General features: G+C 45.7%; 1 protein-coding gene across 3 annotated transcripts; it reads right to left on the reverse strand.

The window, feature by feature from the left end:
• Window positions 1–694: 694 nt before the first annotated feature.
• On the reverse strand, window positions 695–13,545 carry ZNF75D (zinc finger protein 75D). 3 transcript variants are annotated; one of them, XM_044235055.1, is made up of 6 exons: window positions 13,319–13,545; window positions 11,327–11,853; window positions 9,678–9,870; window positions 8,897–8,988; window positions 8,431–8,557; window positions 695–1,571 (listed from the first exon to the last, which is right to left on the reverse strand). In XM_044235055.1, the coding sequence occupies exons 2-6, from the start codon at window positions 11,771–11,773 to the stop codon at window positions 919–921; spliced, it is 1,512 nt and encodes a 503-aa protein (XP_044090990.1). In that variant the 5' UTR covers window positions 11,774–11,853; window positions 13,319–13,545; the 3' UTR covers window positions 695–918. The 3 variants fall into 3 exon arrangements, with proteins under 3 accessions (XP_044090990.1, XP_044090991.1, XP_044090989.1); XM_044235056.1 differs by having other exon boundaries at window positions 695–1,628; window positions 9,774–9,870; window positions 13,319–13,544; XM_044235054.1 differs by having other exon boundaries at window positions 695–1,628; window positions 13,319–13,544.
• Between the last annotated feature and the right edge of the window lie 9,435 nt (window positions 13,546–22,980).

Raw genomic sequence — 22,980 nt, forward strand, 5'->3', positions numbered from 1 at the left:
GCAGAGCATCCAAAGCATTTGGCGTTGTGGCTGAGCAGCCATATAAACAGGCTTCCCTTGAGGCTCTGGAGCAGTGTGGCACCAATCTGAAAGCCTTAGTCCACAGGGTGAAAAGTTTAAAAAAAAAAGCCATTTACCATGGTCCTGGGCCTTCTATAAAGAAATACGTATGTGGATAAGGGCCCGGAGTGCTTCCTTCATCATTTCCTTCTATCAACGTCAGTGTTGAGAGGATCAGGTGAGGTATGAAGCACTTGCAGGGTCCCTAGGTCTGTGGTGGCATTAGAGGGCTTCGCCTGCTGCTTCCAACTCTTGATAGAAACCACGGCGGCAGTGGGCCCTGAGGGGAACAGCCTGGGGGCACTTCTCCCAGGCAAACACCGAGAATGCTCCCTTCCGGCTGGAGAATCAAGCTCCCTCACAGCCCCAGGCTTGGCTGTTCCTGTTGAAAGAATAATAGCCATAGAAACTCTCTCCAGCTTAGTAATTCTCTCTAAGCTCCCTTCGGAGGACCTGAACACTCTTATTTTCCATCTCTCTGGAGAAAGAATGAGAGTAGAACTCATGGCCATTACATGTCTGCTGAGCACCTGATCCTTGAAGAACTCCGATCACCGATCACCGAGGGTGGGGAAGCTGAGTAAGCAGATACACAGACAGATAGATGAACAGATAACTCTAGATAGATGACAGCTGTATTTCCACTCTTTTATTGATCAAGTACTCATTGCGTATCAGTCTTGTGCTAGGCACTGAAGATACAATGCTGAACAAGAGAGACGGCTTAGATTCCTTTCTGAGAAGTAGGCCATGGACCCCTCCCACATTTCCTGTGGGTGCCAAATTCCTATCATTGGTGCCTCATAGTTTTATATTCTTTCGTCACCTCTAGGGTCAAGATCTGTTTGGTGACTTTCTTCAGACTGGAGACACTGGACAGGACTCCCTTCTCCTGTGGAGTTTCTGGTGTCTAAGAAGGCTGGAGCGCCGGCTGAAGTTTCTCCTGCACACACTACAAGCATACGGCTGCTCGCCTGTGTGGGTTCTCTGGTGCTTAATGAGGTGGCAGTTCTGAATGAATCTTTTCCCGCATTCGTAACATTTAAAGGGCTTCTCTCCTGTGTGAATTCTTAGGTGTGTGTGCAGATTTGTATTGTGACTGAAGCTTTTCCCACACCATGAGCATCTGTATGGTTTTATTCCTTGGTGGGCCATTAAGTGCTTATTAAGATCTGAACTCCACCTAAACCTCTTATCGCACTGTTGACACTTATAGGGCTTCTCTTCAGTGTGAATTCTCTGGTGCTTAATGAGGTCAGAGCTAACTCTGAAACTTTTCTCACATTCCTGACACTTAAAAGGTTTCTCCCCTGCATGGCTTTTCCCTTGGAGATCCTTATGTTTTGGAAGCTCTTGTTTACAAGTTGAAAGTTTCTTTCTTTTCCTGCCTAGAAAAGCTCGGTGCCGTCTCCGAACCCTGCGTGTCCCGCCATGATTTTCTTTGCCTGTTGTTTTCTGGGCAACTTTCATTCTGGCCTTTCTTAACACTCTGCATCCTGATGCTTGTATTTCTAATGCAGAAAGAGATATAGGTTGGTCATTTCCAGTGTCATTTTTGAGCTTTAACCCTGTTGGAATAAACAGAAGAGTCAGCCGTCGGTGTCCCAGAACAAGAAAACTACAGGAATGGGGAGAAAAATCAATGATTGCTTTAAAAAAAAAAAAAACCACAGAACAAGTGATTTCTGGTCCAATATGGACAAAACAGAACTGATGCATTTCCTCCTGATCCTCCCTGCTGGGCATGACAAGCCAATAAAAGAATGCCAGCCACAACCAACAGAGAGTTCCAAGACACGGTAAGAAGAAAGCAAAATGGTCTGGGACGCCAGGGCTAGCAGAATAACACAGCAGGGCGTCCTGTATCCCCAGAGCCCCAGAAGAAGGCAACCCCAGCCAGCATCTTCCAACCCTCAACCCAGCAACACAAAGCTGCCTGGACAGGTTTATCTCTTCATCAGTTGGAATGGGAAGTCTGCCAACACCCGAACCCCAGTCGGGAGACACCGAAGTGGGCAGGCAGAAGGAGCAAGAGGCACCTAGCCACAGTGGCCTGGCCCCCCAAGCCTCTTCATCCCTTTCCGACTGAGAGGCACTCTGGGCCTGTGTAAACCCCTTCCTCACCCTCAGGCGACAGAAGCAGGGACATACAGGAACCCTAGCTGTACAATACAAACCAAGGAAACCACAGTAACACCAGGAAGGCTCTGAACGTTAAACTGTCACTGGAAGTGTAACCCCCCCAAACTAGGAAAGAACCTCTGTGCTAAAGTAAAACAGGGTGACTGATTAATTAAAATAGTTAAAAAGGACCCCGACCCTCCTAACCTAATAGACAAAAGGATCAGAATACAAGCAAACAAAAATGGCACCAGACTGGAAATCAAAGACATAAAGACAAGAGGAAAATCTAGAAGTATGTGGAAACAAGCAGCACCTGGGTGGCTCAGTTGGTTAAGCCTCTGCTTTTGGGTCAGGTCATGATCCTGGCGTTGGATTCAGGGATCAAGCCTTGCACTGAGCTCCCTGTTCAGCGGGCAGTCTGTTTCTCCTTCTGACCCTGCCCCCTCTCATGCTCTCTCTTTCACTCTCTCTCAAATAAATAAGTAAAATATATTTTTTAAAATATGTGGAAACAAAAAAAAATACACTTCTAAAATTTCCACGGTTCAGAGAGAAAGTCACAAAGAAAACTTAAAAATATGTAGCTGAATGAAAATCGAATTCCAGGGCGCCTGGGAGGCTCAGTTGGCTGAGTGTCTGCCTTTAGCTCAGGTCATGACCCCAAAGCCCTGGATCGAGTCCCACATCGGGCTCCTTGCTCAGTGGGGAGCCTGCTTTTTGCCCTGCTTGTGCATGCTCTCTGACAAATAAATAAATAAAATATTTTTTTAAAAAAAGGAAATAAAATTCCAGGGGCACCTAGCTGGCTCAGTTGGTGCAGCAGAAGACTCTTGATCTCAGGGTCATGAGTTCAAGCCCCACGCTGGGTGTAGAGATTACTAAAAAATTAAAAATACAAATAAATAAATAAATAAATAATGAAATTACAATGTATCAAAATATGTGGAATGCAGCTAAAGAAGTGCTCAGAGAAAAAGGTATAGCCCCAAGTACATACAAAAGAAAAGGGGAAAGGTCTCAGATCAATAATCTAATTTCTACCTCAATAAACTAGAGAAAAAAGCAAACCCAAAGCAAGTTAAAGAAGGGAACTAATAAAGATCAGAGCAAAATCCACAACCAAAGAAAAAGTTTGTTCTTCAAGAAAACTAATAAAATTGACAAACCGCTTTCACAAATGACAAAAATAAAAGGAGGGAAAATCCAAATCACTAGTATCAGGAAGGAAACTGGATATATCAGTTCACATTCTGCCATAACTGAAAGGATGGTAAGAGGGGCACCCGGGTGGCTCAGACTGTCGGGCATCTGACTCTTGACTTTGACTCAGGTCAAGATCTTAGGATCTTGAGATCAAGCCCTGCCTCGGGCCCTGCCCTCAGCAAGCAGTCTGCTTCTCTCCCTCTCTCTCTGCCCCTCCCCCTGTGCTCTCTCTCTCAAATAAATAAATAAATCTTTTAAAAATATAAATAATAAATAAAAGGATGGTAAGATATAGTATTAATAACCTTATGTTCATAAAATTTTATTTTCTAAAGATTTTATTTATTTATTTATTTGACACAGAGAGAGAGAGAGAGATCACAAGAAGGCAGAGAGACAGGCAGGGGAAGAGGGGGAAGCAGGCTCGATCCCAGCACCCTGAGATCATGACCTGAGCCAAAGGCAGAGGCTTAACCTACTGAACCACCCAGGTGCCCCTATTCATGATATTACTAACAGAATTCAACCATCATGAAATAGAGTTCTGAATAGGACTATCACCATTAAACACACTGAATTCATAGTTTAAAAGCCTCCCCCCAAAATCCAAGTCCACATGGTGTGACTGGAGGATTCTACCAAATATTTAAAGAATTAACACCAATTTTACACAATCTCTTCCAGAAAGGAGGAGGAAATCCTACACAACTCATTTTATAAGGCCGGTATTACCCTGATAGCAAAATCATATAAAGGCAACACAAAAAGTAGAAAACTACTGGAGCGCCTCAGTGGCTCAGGTGGTTAAGCAGCTGACTCTGGATTCTGGCTCAGGTCATGGTCCCAAGGTCCTGGGATTGAGCCCAACGTTGGGCTCCGTGCTCAGCAGGGAGTCTGCTTGAGGATTCTCTCTCCCTCTGTCCTCCCCTCCCCACCCCACTCATGCACGCATGTGCACTCTCTCTCTCTACAATAAAGAAACCTTTTTTTATTCTTTATTTTTTAAAGATTTTATTTATTTATTTGAGAGAGAGAACAAGCATGAGAGGGGAGGGTCAGAGGGAGCAGCAGACTCCCCGCTGAGCAAGAGCCTGACACGCGACTCGATCCCAGGACTTTGAGATCACGACCCAAGCCGAAGGCAGTTGCCTAGCTGACTGAGCCATCCAGGTGCCCAATAAATCTTTTTTTTTTTTTTTAAAGAAAACTACAAACATCTCCCATGAACTTAAATGTAGAAATACTCAACAAAATACTGGCAAACAATACAGCAATATGTAAGAATTAGATACCACGATCAAGAAGGATTTACTGCAAGTATGCACAGCTGATTCAACATTTGAAATCAATCAACATAACATACCATTTCAACAAGCCTTTGAAGATCATATTCTTACCAAAAGACACAGGAAAGTGTTTCACAAATTCCATATCCATTCATGGCAAAATACTAAGTTAGGAATTATATTGACTTGATAAAAGAGTATCAACAATAAAAAAATCCATACTAATATAAATAGGTAATGGTGAAAAACTTAATGTTTTCATGATAAAATTGGGACAAAACAAGGATGTTTGCTCTTTCCATTCTATGCAACATAGCAAGAGGTTGGAGCTACTACAGTTATGGCATTAAAAGGCATTGCAGATGTGATTATCTATGTGTAAAAATCTCAAGGCATCTACAAAAAGAACCTCTTAGAAATAATAAGTGAGTGAGCAGGATCACAGAATACAAGATCAAAATACAAAATCAGTGCCATTCCTATATAAAAATAATGAACACACAGAAACCAAAATTAAAAATAACACCATTTACAAATGTTCCAGTGAAAATGAAATGCTTTGGCCTCTATTTAACAAAACAGAGGATCTGTACACTGAAAATTACAAAAAGTTGACAAAAGAAATTTGAAAAGACCTAAATAAATAGACACACGCTGTGTTCACTGAGCAAAAAAAATCAACATTGTAAAGACATCAATCCTCCTCAAACTAATACATAGTTTAATGTAGTATCTAGCAAAATCCCAATAAAGTTCCTTGTAGACATAGATAAGAGTACTCTAAAATTTACATGGAAAGGCACAGGCCCCAGAAGTGTTAAAATAAAATTTTATTTTACAAAAAAGAATAAAGTGGGAAGCATCAGTCTACTTGATAGACATTATGGCCTTGATACTACAGAGCTACAGCAATCAAGATAGTGTAACACTGGCAGCAGCACAAACACAGAGCCCAGTGGAACAGAACAGATGCACAGAAATACACTCAACTGCTCTTTGACAAAAGTGCAAAAATGATTCAATAGAGGGGAGGCCTGGGTGGCTCAGTCGGTTAGGCGTCTGTCTGCCTTCGGCTCAGGTCATGATCCCAGGGTCCTGGGATCGAGTCCCACATTGGACTCCTTGCTCAGCGGGGAGCCTGATTCTCCCTCTGCCTGCCACTTCCCCTGCTTGTGTGCTCCCTCTCTCTCTCTCTGACAAATAAATAAATAAAATATTTTATAAACAATTCAATGGAGGAAAGACAGCCTTTTTGAGAAACGGAGCTGAAGCAACTAGCCCTCCACAAGCCAAAAAATAAGCCTCATCCTAAACTTCGTACCTCATATAATAAATAGCCCAAAATGGATCAGGGACTTACATATAACACTATAAAACTTTTAGGTAAAAATGGCAGAAAATTTTAGGGATCTAGAGTTAGCCTGAGTTCTAACCTTGACACTAAAAACACAATGTATAAAAGGAAAAAAACTGAAAAATTGGTCCTCATCAAAATGAGAACCTTTTCCTCTGTGGAAGCCCATGGGAAGAGGATTAAAATGACAATATACAGACTTGGAGAAACTATTTGCAATCTACATATTCGACAAAGAGCTAGAATCTAGAATACAGAAACTCTCAATACTCAAGAGTTAAAAAACAATCCAATTAAAATATGGGTAAAAGATACTTCACTGACAGAAAACAGAGATGGCCAATAAGCACAGGAAAATCAATAGAACATCACTGGCCATTAGGGAAATGGAAATCCAAATCACCACGAGGTAACCCTACAGGCCGATCAGAATGGCGAACATAAAACGGAGGTCATATAAACACTGGCGAGGACGTGGAGAAATGGGACCACGCGTCCTCTGCTGCTGGGAATGGGGAATGGTACAGTCGTTGCGGAGAACAGTTTGGCAAGTGCTTAGGAAATTAAACATGTTACCATATGAACCAGCAATTGCACTCTTAAGGGATTTACTCCGGAGGAAAAAAAAACTTATCTCTAAAAAAAAAAAAATTCTGCACACAAATGCTCAGGACAGCTTTACTCATGCTAGCCCAAAGCTGAAGACAGCAAAGATCTTTCAGTGGTTCATGGGTATCCAAACTGGTCTCTCGGTATCATGCCACGCTCCTCAGTATTAAAAAAACAATCAAACAAACAAATCAACTTTTGGTACACAACAATTCAGATCAATTTCCAGGGACTTACTCTGAATGAAAAAAGTTAATGCCAAAGCATTACACATTTTATGGTTTTATTCATGTAACACTTTTGAAACGGCAAGATTTCAGAAATGTAAAACAGATCAGTGGTTGACATGGGCCAGTGATGGGGTGAGGTACAGAGGACAAGCGTGTGATAATAAAAGGGCAAAACAAAGGTCCCTGCAGTCAAGTAACTATCCAGTATCTTTTGTGTTTTTTTTAATTTTTTTAAAGATTTTATTTATTTATTTGACAGACAGAGATCACAAGTAGGCAGAGAGGCAGGCAGAGAGAGAGAGAGGAGGAAGCAGGCTCCCCACTGAGCAGAGAGCCCGATGTGGGGCTCGATCCCAGGACCCTGGGATCATGACCTGAGCCGAAGGCAGAGGCTTTAACCCACTGAGCCACCCAGGCGCCCCAACTATCTAGTATCTTGACTGCAGAGGTGAATATGCAAACCTACGCTTGCAATAAAACTTTACAGAACTAGGAGCCCTGGGAGGGCTGTCAGTTAAGCCTCTGACTCTTGATTTCACCTCAGGTCATGATCTCATGGTCATGAGATTGAGCCCAGTGTCGTAGGTCCCACTCAGTGGGAAGTCTGCTGGACAATCTGTCCCTCTGCCCCTTCCCCTGAACGCACACACTCTCTCCCTCCTTAGAATAAATAAATAGATCATTAAAAAAAACTTTATAGAACTAATTACACAGACAGACAAATAAAATGGAAAATATAAAGGTCACAAGACCATCAGTATCAACAGCCTGGTTGTGACATTGTATGATACTTTTCACAGAAGTTATCATTGAGGGGAGCTGGGTGAAATGTATACAGGTGCTCTTTGTATTATATTTTAAATCTGCATGTGAATCTAAAGTTATCTCAGTAAGAAGTTCGGTAAGAAAAACATAGGAATAGAATCCTGGAGTGTCAATCCTCTGTAACAGTTCTCATCAAGGAACATTTCTCTTCTCCCTGTGTACATACTTACCTGTAGGAGACTCTCCAAGGCTGTCCTCGAACTCTTGGGGACCTTGGATCTATTGTTCTCCTCCTAGTTCTAAGCAGATTACTTCAGGGTTGGGGGTAACAAAGATGCTCTGAGGTCATGGCTGCCATCTTAATTCCAGATTCTTTGCAGGAAGAGGGAATAACTCTTTCATACTTTCATTTACTCCAAATGTTTAAATGGGCAGAATCTTAAGGCACCTTCTTTCTAGTCTACTGTGGTCGTGGGCGGAGATGCAAGGACCAAGTGGAGAAGGAAGCCTCAGGAGGGCAGGTGGAACGGGGTGGGGAATGGGGATCCCGCCTACTGAAGCAGACTGGGTCAGGGATGGCGGCGGCTTGGACGAGGGTGGTCAGAGCAGAAGACGGGGAGATACGCTGGTAGTGAGGATCTATTCTGAATCACCTGGATATGCCTCGCCTTCCCCCCACGCCATCAAGGTCAGACCCAAACAGCTACTGGAACCCGGGGACTCTCCCACAGGAGATGGTTTTCCATAAACTGTGGCCAGATTACTCAACTTCTACCCAAAGCAAAGGAAGACTCTTTACCTAGAGAGACGACAGTCTCGTAGTTCTCCTGCATTACGTCATTGTAAAGGCTCTTCTGAGTAGGGTCCAGTAACCGCCATTCTTCCTCAGAGAAAGACACCGCCACATCCTCAAATGTCAACAGGCTCTGAAGAAGAGAACAGGTTTCGGTTCAGTACAGGCCACCACAGAAGCTGTCCTCTCCCTCATCTCTGAACTACGCAGCAGGCCAGCCACCGAAGACAGTATTAAAATTCGGGGTTGGAGGGGGGGGGAAAGATGGCAGAAAAGGAAGAAAGCCAGAGATCAGTAAACAGCGTGGGAGAGGCCTGGTCCCCACCGTGCCAAGCCTACTTGCCTCAAGGTGAACATCCGGGGCTAACACGCCTCAGAGCGCCTGCTGAGCACTGTGGGATGCGGGCAGCAGAGAAAAGCACAGACAAGGCCAGGCGCGGGCTGCCTGAAAAAGCTGCAAAGTACGGCTCACCTGGAACTCAGGCAAGATGAGCTCAGACGCCATCTTCCAGTTTGGGGTGCTTTTCTGCTCAGAAAAGGCTAGAATCTGTTGAGCAGGCCCAGCTGTGGATGGAAAAGAGCCAGAGAAAATGTCTCTCTTTTGGGCTGACAAATATCCTCAGCTGATTTCTAGAACACAGAACCTCAGGAGTCCTTCAATAAGGGTGGCTCACATTCACAAGTGTGTCTGTGCTGCCAGAGGCAAATAAGAACCAACTACCCATCACTCCAAAGAACCAGTTCCCCAGATTTGGTGAGAGAAATTAATAGGAGATCCATTATTTTTTTTTCCTCTCGTAAAATAAATTATTTACTGAGCCAGGCAGGAATTAGAGGGGACTGAAAAATCAAAGACTCAGGTCCTCCAGTGTAGCCGGTTTCTGTCTTTTATCATTTTTTTTTCCTGGTGCACAACTCTCTCCCCATTCTGCCACGATGACCCATTTCCGATCCCAGTTTCTTCTCTATCACAGAAGGGTAAGATGACCCCCCCTGTCCCTAGTCCATCCATTTTCTCTCAAACTTCTAAGGAGCGAGGTCCGCAGTGTGAATACCAGGGTTCTCTGGTTTGGATATTTCTGCACCCCAGGCTGACCCTGACCTTCACCCACCCACTGGCCTACTATCCTTGCACTTGAGACACATCCTAACAGCTGGCAAGGCTGGGCACCTGGAAAATTCCCGTGACATTCCGGCAGAACCGATTCCTAGGACAGTGCCCAGGAGAAGAGAATGATGATGAAACTCCTCACCTCTTTCACATACAGGCTGGGTTTCTTTGTGAGTTTTCCAGCCCAGCTCTTCCTGTAGTACCCGGTATGTATTCCAACATTCTTTCTGGAACATACCCATTGGTTGGGGCTCTGCGGGCTTCCACTTAAAGCCTGGGGCCACTGCTGTTCCTCCCAAGGGCACTGCCTCCTTTCCCAGCTCATGGGCTGTGACCTAGAAATAATCCCCATCCTCATTAGCACAGAACTTACTTTTCGTTTGGGGGTAGTGGTGGAGGGATGGGCAAGAGGAGAGCCCAGATTCAGGAAGCTGTGACATTCCAGGAAGTCATTAAAAAAAAAAAGCAAAAAGAAAAACTAAAGAGATATTGCGCCACCGTTTCCTCACAAAGAACCATATACATCATCTGAGGAAAGTGTGATCAGATGAAGCAAGCTTACCAAGCCAGCCACAGCTCAGGCCCCTCCCAGTGTGGACGCTGCCTCTTACTGTCCCTTCACCGGCTTGCTTTCTTGCCTGGGACCCTTGCCTAAAGGCATTTTTAATGTGTCAGTTTTCTCTAAAACAGGAGTTGAATAAAAAAAGATCCCCAGAGGACTCCTGGATGGCTCAGTCAGTGAAGTGCCTGTCTTTGGCTCAGGCCCTGATCCCAGGGTCCCAGGATGGAGTCCCGCATGGGGGGGGCTTCCCAGTGGGGAGTCTGCTTCTCCCTCTGCCTGCCACTCCCCCTGCTTGTGCTCTCTCTCTCTGACAAATAAATAACATCTTTTAAAAAATAAAAATAAAAAAGATCCCCAGCCAGTCAGATTTTCCAATCCTTCCACAGCCAGGGAAGGATTTCATGGAGAAAGGGGATACAGTGAAGGAAAAATGAGAGGGAAGTTTGGACTCTCACTTCCCTCCATATGATTCCATTGTAGTAAAATGCCAAAAATATACCCTGCCCTGTGTTCCTCAAAGTGAACACTTCCTCGGGCTCCCAAGGAAAGCAAGGGTGCTGCCATCTCCCAAGGACATACGCTGGTTCCCCACTTCCCAGGAAGGCCAAGGGCACACCACCAAGGGAGGGCAATGGAGGCTCTTTTCTCCAGGCCCAGAGACAGGCGCTCCCACTAGAGAGGGCGCTACCCCTCCGCACCTGATTCTGTCCACTCCTCTCTTGGCAGTTTTCTTCTTTCTGTATCTTTGCTTCCCTTTTATCTTCCCAATTCTTCTCTTCCTTTATAGTCTTCCCAGAATTCTTTGATTTATACTTCTGTTTGCCGCCCTCTCTCTCCTTTGATCTCTAAGTGCTCTGCTTTTTTGTTTTGTTTTGTTTTTTCAGATTTCCCCCCCTTTCCCAACTCTGCCTTGCCTTTTATTCCTCTAAGAACTCAAGTCCTCTCTCCTTGGCCACGCCAGCCAAGGCCCACCACCCCTAGTTCACCCTGGCCAGAAAGAGGGCAAAATGCATTTCTTTTTTTCCAAGGCCAAGAAAGGTGGCCAGGAACTCTGAAACCTGTCATCTACTACTCCCACGCATCTGTGGTTTCAGATCCTGCTTGGCTGTCCTCAAGGAATGACAGAAGAGTCACCTACTCCTCCTTGTTCCTCCACTGCCCCCCCAACACCCAACCTGGACAATTTCACCTTCACCCTATTTCACTGTCCACATAAGGGAGCTTCTCACCTCATCACTGATTCCACTAGGTTCTCTCTGAAAGCGCTCTACCAGGGCCACAGCCTCTCTGACGCTCTGTGGACGATACTTCTGCACCCAGTTCTGGGTGTCCCTGGGCAGAATAGTCAGGAACTGCTCAAGCACCAGCAGTTCCAAGATCTGCTCTTTCGAGTGGATCTCGGGCCTCAGCCACTGCTGGCATAATTCCTGAAGTTGGCTGACAGCCTCCAGAGGTCCAGGTGCTTCGTGATAATAGAAGCTCCGAAAGTGCTGTCGAGCGCTCTCAGGACCAAGACTGTCCGTTCGCGGGCTGGATTTCTTATTCTCACCGGAGCTCTCTTTCACCGACCCCTCAGTCCCCCACAAAGCCTCCATGTGTGGGTACAAGCATGCATTCACTTCCAGATGTCTCATCATCATTTGCTCTAGGAATAGTTTTACTCCTATGTGTGACATCCTCCTGGTACCACCTTTGACAACCGAGGCTTTGTCAGGTTTGGTATAAAACCAATGAGTGGATCTTCTCCCCAAGGGCACTGAGGGAGGGCAGAAAAAAAGCACATGTCAAGAAGACAGCCACATGACACATATTTCCTTGCTATTTATAGTTATCAGAGAAGAATGAACAGAAAAGGACCTGTCCAGTCCACCCTTTAAAAGCAACTGCCAGGTATCAGGACACTCACGATGACAGATTACTTCAGGACATGTATTTCTCTCTGTCACTCAGCTGTGAAACAAAGCACAGCAAGACAAATGTCAACTGATAACTTTTTTTTTTTAAGGTCGAGGAAAAGCTGGTGGATGAAAAAACTGGCACCCATTCATTAAAAGGAACTTTGAGAATATGCAATATTTAATCTGTGTGCCTGTCTCATCTTCACAAATAGGGCATATTTGAGTGTGTCGCAATTTTAACAGATCATCCCCGACTTTGGTCTTTAATTAGAGGAAAACGGTTACTATGCCCCTTCATCCTCTTAGGAAGACTGAAACCTTTACTTCATGGAACATCTGATAGTCTCCTTTCCGTTGTATTAATACCAACAGGAGAACTGAGACAACCAGATCAGAGAAGAAGTAAAGCAATTAGGGAAAAAAGTAAACTTATCCCTCTCAGCAAATATCCCCCAACTGGGCAACCAGATGTCAAATTTTTTTTTTTTTTGCTACTTTTTGGGAAGATTATCAAGGGCATGGTGCAGATTTGTACCTGTGTATTAACTTTTTGCTTACTTTACTGGAAACACAAGTTGGCCTCGTTTACCAAATACAACGTCAGCTTGTAAAAAATGAAAGAGAAAGGGTGATCATTGAGGTTCTTCTGAAACAGGAAGGGTCCTAGTAAAGGTAACCCTTCGGACTTTACATTTCCTCAGGGGCACACAGATCTTTAAGTAAGGCTAAGGGTGGCCTTAAGAGGCTGATTTTCCCTGAGGTATCCCAGCAACAACAGCAACAAAGTTCTTTTGATGCCACGGGTATTCAGAGAAACGCTCGGTTCCTTGCTGCCTATCCAGGTGCAGAAGGTATAGGGGCGCCTCCTCTGTTTCTCTGCCTGCAGAAACTAACGTCTTTGGGAATGAAAGGCCCCTTTCCCTGGCGACCTATCAGCCAGAGGAAACAGGGGAGTGTCGTCGGGTGCAGAGCGAGTCACTGCGCCCCCCCCCGCACCCCGCGAATCCGCGACGCCCTCGCTCCCGACCATCAGCGCGCCCCCGAGCACTCCGCGGGTGGCCGGCCCCCCAGGGTGCCCGGGGAGCATCCCTGGGCTGCACGTGACCCTGGGGGACAAAGAGGTTGCTCGCCCAGGCTGGACGGGGCGCTCGGAGCCCGGGTACCGGCCGGGCCGCACAGCGGCGGGGCTGGGACCGCCCGGCGCGCCGCGGGAAGCTGCCGGCTCCGCCCCCCACCCCCCGGGGCCTGCCAGTGGCACGTGCGACCCGCAGCGCTGGGGGCGCGCGCCACCAAATTCCAGGGGCGACGCGGCTTCTCCATTACCTCCGCCCAGTCCGGGCTTCCGCGGGCGCCACTTCCCTCTTCCTCGACTGGGGCCGCGACGTCGCCACGCCTCCCCGCCGCGCTGGGGAGGAAGCGCCCGCTGCCCGCGCCCCTGCGGGCCTGGCGAGGGCGGCTCCGAGCTCCGGAGCGCGGGGGGCGGCTTGGAGGACCAGTCCCCCAGTCGATCGCTCTAGCTCCCCGAGACCGTACCCCGACTCGCCATTTTGGGGTCGAGGTCTGTGGACCTGGCCCGACCGGAAAAGAAAGAATGCGCTTCCGGCGGCTTCGTGACAGCCACGCCCAGCCATCGCCCTGTCTCTACCTGTGGCGCCTCGGCGCAGCCGGGCGGGAACCGTGCCGCGGCTCCTTTCCGTCCCGGGGGCGCGGCCTTCTGCTCGGGCTCAGGCCGGGACGCGAACACGCCTTCCCCAGGCGCGGGGCGGGCCCAGGACAACCCCGGAAGCCTCTGGTAGCTCGGGAGGCATGTAGCCCTCCGGCTCAAGGTGCAGCGATCGTGTGGCCGTGACTTGGTCAAGTGCAAATCGTTCAGGTTGCCTTCTGGAGGCCGCAGCCCTTCCTACCGGGAACAGCACCCCCCCACACACACACACACATCCGCCAAGGGAGGAACGCCACCCCTGAAAGTCGTCACTAGACTTGTCCCGAGCCTCCCGAGTTGTAGGACATGACGTCCTCAGGGTCACATGGATTGCCAGTGGCAGTTTTTAGACAAGAATTGGGGTCTTTTAGTGCTGTATCGCTTGCTTTTTCTACTGCATTATGCCTCCCTGTGAGACAGGAACCTTGTTTCATCACGTAACTCCTGTAATGCTCAGCGTAGTCTTCTGGATAAGTCCTCTTTCTAGGAACCTGAGTATCTTGGGTTGTCAGAGTCTTCAAAGTATCAGTGTTTACCTAGTGTTGAGTCATTTGAATGGAAACTGTCCCTATGAATCCAAAGAGAAGAAACTATGTAGCTCAGCAGGGCAATGGGGATAAAACGGAAGTCTTTTGGAAGTCAGTGCAAGAAACTCCCCAGGCAAGCAGAAAAGAGACCTACAGGCCTAGGAGAAAAATCAACAAAGAGTGCCTATCTGACTTTTTACATGCAAAAGCCGAGGCGACTCAAGCTAAGGTCAGATCTTCATTTGAAAGACCCGGCTGCCCAAAAGCTGCAGGAAGATGATGAGGGAGCAGAAGGCTGGCGGAAGACAAAGCAGAAGCTGACAGCCTGCAACCTCCCCCACCCGCCGCTCCTGGGTGGGACACGTGAGACGTTCTTCCAGGGATCCAGCTACTATCTTAATGGTTTTTTTTTTTTTTTGGAGATTTTATTTATTTATTTGACAGACATCACAAGTAGGCAGAGAGGCAGGCAGAGAAAGAGAGGAGGAAGCAGGCTCCCTGCTGAGCAGAGAGCCCCGATGCGGGGCTCAATCCCGGGACCCTGAGCTCATGACTCCAGCCGAAGGCAGAGGCTTTAACCCACGGAGCCACCCAGGCACCCCTACTACCTTAATGTTACTACCTTGCTAGAGGGGAAAACAACCTTCATTTGACAATAGCAAGACTTCTGGCATCTTGTAGGTACCTTGTAGGTCGGTCCGCTTTAGCATATGAATGTTCTTTTGAAACCCTCCCTTGTCCTTACTTTCCCCCCAGCTCTTGGGTATATAAGCGCAGGTGCTGTCGGCGTGCTTAAACCACCATTTTGCCCCAAAGACATCTCAAGAATTCTTTCTTGGTGGCTGGCTCCGGACCTCACGCCACGGAACCCCACCTGTAATCCAAAATCCCATCAAAGACACGGTGCACTATCCGTGATATATCATCCTAGTAAAGATGTTTGCCTCACCAGAGAAACGTTTTCAGAATCTTCCTCTCAAAGTTCTGTTCCTGAGGTCAGGCATTTTTCAACCTAATGTTTTTTTGATGATGAAGAAATCAGGGCACTGTTACTTCTGAACAATTCCTGGGCTCATACTTCAGTTGAATCACTCAACTAACCAACCGGGTAGTTAGATAAAAGTCATTTCCTTTTTCTTTCTTTGTTTCTTTTTTTTTTTTAATCTTAAGGTTTTTACACTATGAGAAGTTTATATATTAATCTGCATAAAGTTGTTCCTCGTAATTGTCTTCAATGGAAATTATCTGTAGATTAAACAGTTAAGCATTTAGAGTGAATATAGAATTAAGTATAATGGTCTCTTCAACCTACTACGGTTTATATATTTGACACGGAGCGGGGGGAGAGCAAATGCGAGCAGGGGGAGCAGCAGACAGACAGAGAAGCAGATTCCCCACTGAGCAGGTAGCCTGACATGGGGCTCCATCCCAAAACCCTAGGATCATGACCTGAGTTGAAGGCAGCCACTTAACTGACTGAGCCACCCAAGTCCCCCGAAGAGAAAAATCTTTCAAAGGACTATAGACTCCAGGAAGACAAGTTGTAATTTACTTAACAAATTTCATTATGTGTTGTTAATACGGTTAACAGTAAAACCAAACATTGAACAGTGTCTGCAAAATTGAAGGTTTCTAATTAAACGCATACTGCCCAGATGCCACTTATAGTTAAATTTTGGCTAATATGGGGGCGCCTGGGTGGCTCAGTGGGTTAAAGCCTCTGCCTTCAGCTCAGGTCATGATCTCAGGGTCATGGGATCGAGCCCCGCATCGGGCTCTCTGCTCAGCCAGGAGCCTGCTTCCTCCTCTCTCTCTGCCTGCCTCTCTGCCTACTTGTGATTTCTGTCTGTCAGATAAATAAAAAAAATCTTTTTAAAAATTTTGGTTAATAGTTTTAAACAGCAGAAGGGGAAGTATGTAAAATCTATAGGGCATTTTCCTCCCTTCAAATACTTCAACCTTGATTCAACCAAGGAATCAAGGTATGATCCTGAGCTACAAATGACTCTATAGGTGGAAACAACTTGAAGAAAATCATAATTCTGAATAAGGTTACAATGAGCATGACAAGGAAAAAGAGTTTCCAGAATTAGAATCCACAACACAAAAACGTTGTGAATTTTTAAGTGGGTCAAGAGCTGGGGTGGAGTGAAACACAGTACTATAGCAGCTTCCTAGGAAATCTTTACAGAAAGGAAACTGACTATGATCTGAAAGCCTTAGAAGAGGGCAATCGTAGATAAATTCTTTTTTTTTTTAAAGATTTTATTTATTTGTCAGAGAGAGAGAGGGGGAGAGAGCGAGCACAGGCAGACAGAATGGCAGGCAGAGGCAGAGGGAGGAGCAGGCTCCCTGCCCGATGTGGGACTCGATCCCAGGACACTGGGATCATGACCCGAGCCAAAGGCAGCTGCTTAACCAACTGAGCCACCCAGGCGTCCCAATCGTAGATAAATTCTTAAGAAACATGGAGAATTAGAAGCCAACTTGGGGAAAGAGAGGGTGTGGTTAAATGGGAATGATGAAGAAAAGGCTACCTCCAATTACAAAGGCAGCTGTTCAGAAAAGAGGAGAGCCTAATGAAGACCAGACTGCTGAATCTAAACTATCATCTCTGTGGTGCCTGGGTGGCAGTCGGTTAAGCCCCTGACTCTTGGTCTTGGCCCAAGTCACGATCTTGGGGTCATGATCTTGAGCCCCGAGTTGGGCTCCATGTTCAGTTGGAGTCTGCTTAGGATTCTCCCCACCCCTCCCACACTTGCTTGTGCATGCTCTTCCTCTCTCAAATAAATAAATCTTTAAAAAAAAGATCTGCTGTAGGATGGTCTGGACTACGTCTTTGATTTTGTTGATGCTACGAGCGAATCTCAAAGGTTTCATTTTGTGCTGAAGGAGATGCAACAAGTAGTAATCAAAAAAATGGTAGCAGAGTAGAATCCATTCTAAAATTGGTAGCTTTTTAAAAAGATTTTATTTATTTATTTGACAGAGAGAGAGAGATCACAAGTAGGCAGAGAGGCAGGCAGAGACAGGGGGGGAAGCAGGCTCCCCGCTGAGCAGAGAGCCTGACGTGGGGCTCAATCCCAGGACCCTGAGATCATGACCTGAGCCTAAGGCAGGGGCTTAACCCACTGAGCCACCCAGGTGCCCTTAAAATTGTTAGCTTTTGAAATGGAGGCCCAACTATATTAATGAGTTATTATTTTTTTTAAAGATTTTATTTATTTATTTGACAGAGAGAGATCACAAGTAGGCAGAGAGGCAGGCAGAGAGAGAGAGAGAGGAGGAAGCAGGCTCCCTGCCGAGCAGAGAGCCCGATGTGGGACTCGATCCCAGGACCCCGAGATCATGACCTGAGCCGAAGGCAGCGGCTTAACCCACTGAGCCACCCAGGCACCCCCAATTAGTTATTATTTTTTTAAGTAGGCTCCACATAGACCCAACATGGGGCTTGAACCCACAACCCCAAGATCCAGACTGGAGTCAAGACCAATAGTCTGACACTGAATTGACTGAGCCACCCAGATGCCCCTATATTAATAAGTTATTAAACATGACTTTGACTTCTGGTTCTAGGAATTAGATTTGTGTAACTGCTTTATTGTGTTATAACTCACAAACCATGTGAGTCACTCAATTTAAATATGCTAGAAGTCAGTAAAGATTGTACCACCAACATGGCAATGGATTATAAAATATTTACATCACCATTACATTTTATATTATACATTACATATTATATATACTATATAATACATATACAATATATCGTACATCACCATTACATTTTAATTACATATAATACATATATTATATGTATTATGTAATACATTATATATTACTTATAACTCATTTCCTGTAATTCACCTTCACCAACCCTAGGCATCCAATCATCTCTTTTCTGTCTGTATACATTTACCTACTCTGGACATTTCATATGAATGGAATTACACGGTATGTGACCTTTCGTGTTTTCAATCTTCATCCATGTTATCTCACGTATCAGTACTTCATTGTGATGTAGTGTTTGAATGTAAGTGAGGTCCTGAGCCCACGACCAAGAAAGAATTCCTGAGACAGCTTTAGCACCAACTGGCAGATTCTTTAAAGCACAGGGACAGGACGGAGGTGGGGGGCAGAAAGAGCAGCGCACTGGGCTCGGGAGGGGTGAATGATTATATACTTGGGAGTTGGGGGAAGCAAGGGAAAAGGGAGGGTTTCAAAAGAACTTTCATATGCTAAAGACCACCTACAAGACACTGAAGGCCATTGTCAAAGTTAAGGTTGCTTTTCCCCTCTAGTAAAGCATTAACATTAGGATCCTTGGGAGATTCCTTCTGGAAGTTAGGTTATTTTAAGAATGCTTTTTCCTTGTAAATCCCTGGCACATTTGTAAACTGAGGGAGACTCCAGTCCTGCAGGACTGTGATCTTTATCAATTAACCATTTGCTTTTTCTTCCCTTGGCTTTAGGGCATCGGGGAGTGCCTGAGGATGGTCACACAGATGCCACCTGAGATTGGGGCGGGTTGGGGGGTGTCAGCTTGGGCTCTGCCCTCAGCTTGCCCTCTGCTCCCTGAATTGTATTTTACTGATGAGCGGTTTTATGTAGGTACGTCATACCATTGTTTGGCTATACAAGCTTGTATGAATATAGAGCTGCGTAGGAAAAAGAAAATGCAGTGAATTAAAGTTGACACAGTTTCTCTTTTTACTTAGTGTTGCAGAATGTGATATAACCACACAGCGGTGTGCATAAACAAACCCGGATCAGTTACAGGATACTGGGGGGGTTTCCTACCTTTGGCCATTATACATAATTCTGCTATGAACATTCATGTACAAATTTCTGTGTGTAGACATGTTTTCGTTTCTTTTGCATAGACAGATAAAGGTATGATTGCTGGATTATATGGTAACTGTATGTTTCATCACTTGGGGAAGTGCTGGACTATCTAGCAAAGAAGATAGACCATTTTAAAGTGGTGTAGGAGGGTTCTAATTTCTCCACATCCTCTCTACCACTTGTTATAATCTGTCTTTTTCATCACAGTACTGTGACATGGTGTCTCACTGATTTATATGGTTGATAGTGATATCAACCATATCTGCATACGCTTACTGACCACTTTGTAAAGGATATTAATGTTAGCTGCAAGATTTATCAAATATTCTGTGGGTGTGATATGAGCAAATTTTCACCAATAGCCATTATCTAATGTTGTTCAATTTCCCTGGGTCACTCCTACTGCCTTTTCTGTATACCAGTGTCAGGGAAGAGGCAAACATAAACTCTTCTTGTAGAAGAAATACATATAATCCCTGCTTTGTAAGGACTTACATGATCACAAGGAGTCTTGTTTTCCAGAATGGAAGTCAATTTTTAGTCAGAAGTGCTTGTAAACTAGATTGAAAGATAAAGGCAAAATGCTTCAAAATAAACATTTTTCCTTTTGTTGACCTTGATCTTGATATGCCCGAGCTCCTGGGCAGAAAGAAAAGATAGAAATTCTCTTAGTGCTAGAGGCACCTGGTTGGCTCAGTTGGTTGGGTGTCTGACTCCTGATTTGGGCTCAGGTCATGATCTTGGGGTCGTGGGACTGAGTCCCTGCACTGGGCTCGGCCCTCAGTAGGGACTCAGCTTAAGACTTTCTCCCTCTCCCTCTGCCTGCCCCCCCTGCTCATGTTCAGGCATTCTCTCTCTCTCTCTCTCTCTCTCAAATAATAAATAAATAAATAAATCTTTTTCTTAAAATAATATATTCTCTTTAGTACTAATAAATTTGCTAGTTGATTTTCTTATAACACATATTGAAGACATATTGAAGACTTAGCCATTTCAACCACTTGTAAAAACATCTAGATAAACTTACCTCCCAAGCAGTGGTAATGATTTTGCACATTCCAGAATTGTATGAATTGATGTAGCAGTTCCACCGAAAGCTTTGAAATTTTTCTCAAAAGGATGCTGACTTTAAAACCTCAGGTTTCAGGGCCCCTGGGTGGCTCAGGGGTTAAGCCTCTGCCTTCACCTCAGGTCATGATCTCAGGGTCCTGGGATTGAGGCCCGCATCGGGCTCTCTGCTCGGTGGGGAGCCTGCTTTCCTCTCTCTCTCTGCCTGCTTCTCTGCCTACTTGTGATCTCTCTGTCAAATAGATAAATAAAATCTTTTTTTAAAAAAACCTCAGTTTTCTCATTATGATACTTAGAACTATAATGTCCTTCATTATTGCAGTAAAAAATTGAACTGATTTCCTGGCCAAAAAAATCAAAGTTTGGTGATTGTTGCTATAAAATGTCTTCCACCTCCCGCCCTAGGTCTGGTACTAGGGCTTTGTTTCCACTGTTATATAAATGTGGTACCAATTCTCTACCCAGGGGCCTCCTGCCATCCTCTCCTGCTACCCGTGCCACAGGGGGTGTGGATCTTGCAAAGGGTCCGTTCATGTCTCCCAGATACTCTCTTGTGTCCACTGGGTCTTAGGAGCCGCGGATCTTTATTGTCCTCGGCATCAATTTCGCTTTTATATCAACCAGTTGAGATCTGTTCTGGTTTCTTTTAAAGGAATATTAGACCATGAGAGTGCATAGTATGTGATGTACACGTAGGAATATAAAAGCACCTGGCTGGCTCAGTTGGTAGAGCATGTGACTCTTGATCTTGCGGTTGTGAGTTCAAGCCCCGTGTTGGGCAGAGAGCTTACTTAAAAGGGAAAAAAATTGAGGTGCCTGCGTGGCTCAGTTGGTTAAGCCTGCCTTGGGCTCACGTCATGATCTCAGGGCCTTGGGATTCAAGCCCTACATCGGGCTCCCTACTCAGCAGGGAGCCTACTTCTCCCCCTCCCTCTGCCTGCTGCTCCCCATTTGTGCTCTCTCTCTGTCAATAAATAAATAAAATATTTAAAAAGAAAAAAAGAGAAAAAATTAAGTGTTTACCAGGGCACATGGCTGGCTCAGTCGGATGAGCATGTATGACTCTTGATCTCAGGGTTGTGAGTTCAAACCCCACAATCAGTGTAGAGATCACTAAAAAATACTTAAAAGGAATATAAAAGGTTTGAACTCAGCTGTCTCTTTGTTGTGTAAGGGTTTGGTATTATTTCAAATCAACTTGTTTCTGACTTAAGTCTGTTTTAATCCACTTGTTTATGACAAAGACAAAAAAGTTTTGATAGAAGAACGAAGCAACTTGTGTCAGGATGTCATCATCTCATCTGTTCTCACTGACAAGAACACACCAGCTCAGAATGCACCACCCACTGCTGGCTTATCTGTAAACAGAAAACATGTGGGGCGCCTGGGGGGCTCAGTGGGTTAAAGCCTCTGCCTTCGGCTCAGGTCGTGATCCCAGGGTCCTGGGATCGAGCCCGGCCTGGGGCTCTCTGCACAGCGGGGAGCCTGATAACTCCTCTCTCTCTCTCTCTGCCTGCCTCTCTGCCTACTTGTGATCTCTGTCTGTCAAATAAATAAATAAAATCTTAAAAAAAAAAAAAAGAAAAGAAAACATGTGAAGGAGGGGCACCTGGGTGGCTCGCTGGAGCGTCCAGCTCTTAATTTCGGCTTGTGTCAGGCTCCTCACTCAGCAAGGGCAACTATTTAGAGATTCTCTCTCTCCCTTTCCCTCTGACCCTCCCTCCACCATGCTGGCTGGCTCTCCCCTGCCTCAAATAAATAAATCTTTAAAAAATATATGAAAAGGGGCGCCTGGGTGGCTCAGTCGGTTAAGCATCTGCTTTCAGCTGAGGTCATGATCCCAGGGTCCTGGGCTCAAGCCTGCACTGGCCTCCCTGCTCAGCGGGGCTTCTCCCTCTCCCTCCTCTCCCTCTCCCTCTGCCTGCCACTCCCCCTACTTGTGCTAGCTCTTCTCCTCTCTCTCTCTCTCTCTCTCGGAAATAAATAAAATCTTTTAAAATATGAAGAAGCTGGGTGTCTGGGTGTCTCAGTGGGTTAAGCCTCTGCCTTCGGCTCAGGTCATGGTCTCAGGGTCCTGGGGTGGAGCCCCACATCGGGATCTCTGCTCAGCTGGGAGCCTGCTTCCCCCCTCTCTCTACCTGCCTCTCTGCCTACTTGTGACCTCTCTCTCTCTCTCTCTGTCAAATAAATAAATAAATAAATAAAATCTTAAAATAAAATATGAAGAAGCAACATGTCCATGTAAGGGGACATTTTGATTATAAGTACCAAGAATTTGGGAGGACTATCCAAGAGTGGTCGGGACAAGGCCACACTGTGCTGATCTAAACAGTACTCCAAAGACTTTGGGGGCAATTAGCTACTGCCACAGTAAAGACACCTCTTTTTTCCAGCAGTGATGAAAGCCACAAACTGGCCCTGGGAAAGACATCTTCTTGCCTAGCAACACTGGTGGTCCCACTGGTTCCCTAGCAACCTGCTCCAGCAACAGGGGACTTTTACTTTTACGCTGGCAGCTGGAGGTCAGCTTTCCATTGGCTAAGTCAGCTCTCCCTAGTACCAACTTATACAGAGGTATTCCTCCACTAAATCTGGACTTTATTCTTTTCATCTTCCTTAACTGGAACAATAGTGTGATCAATTTGGATTATAATGTTTCTGTATTAGTCTACTGAAGGACATTATCCTGTGTGCTATTGGCTTATGCAATTCCTAAGTCAACCTGCATTAAATACATTGTTCAGGGACGCCTGGCCGGCTCAGTCAGTAGAGCATCTGCCTTTGGCTCTGGTCATCATCCTATGGTCCTGGGATCAAGCCCCACATTGGGCTCCTTGCTCAGT

The sequence above is a fragment of the Neovison vison genome, chromosome X (assembly GCF_020171115.1).
Source record: "Neovison vison isolate M4711 chromosome X, ASM_NN_V1, whole genome shotgun sequence".
Classification (NCBI taxonomy): domain Eukaryota; kingdom Metazoa; phylum Chordata; class Mammalia; order Carnivora; family Mustelidae; genus Neogale; species Neogale vison.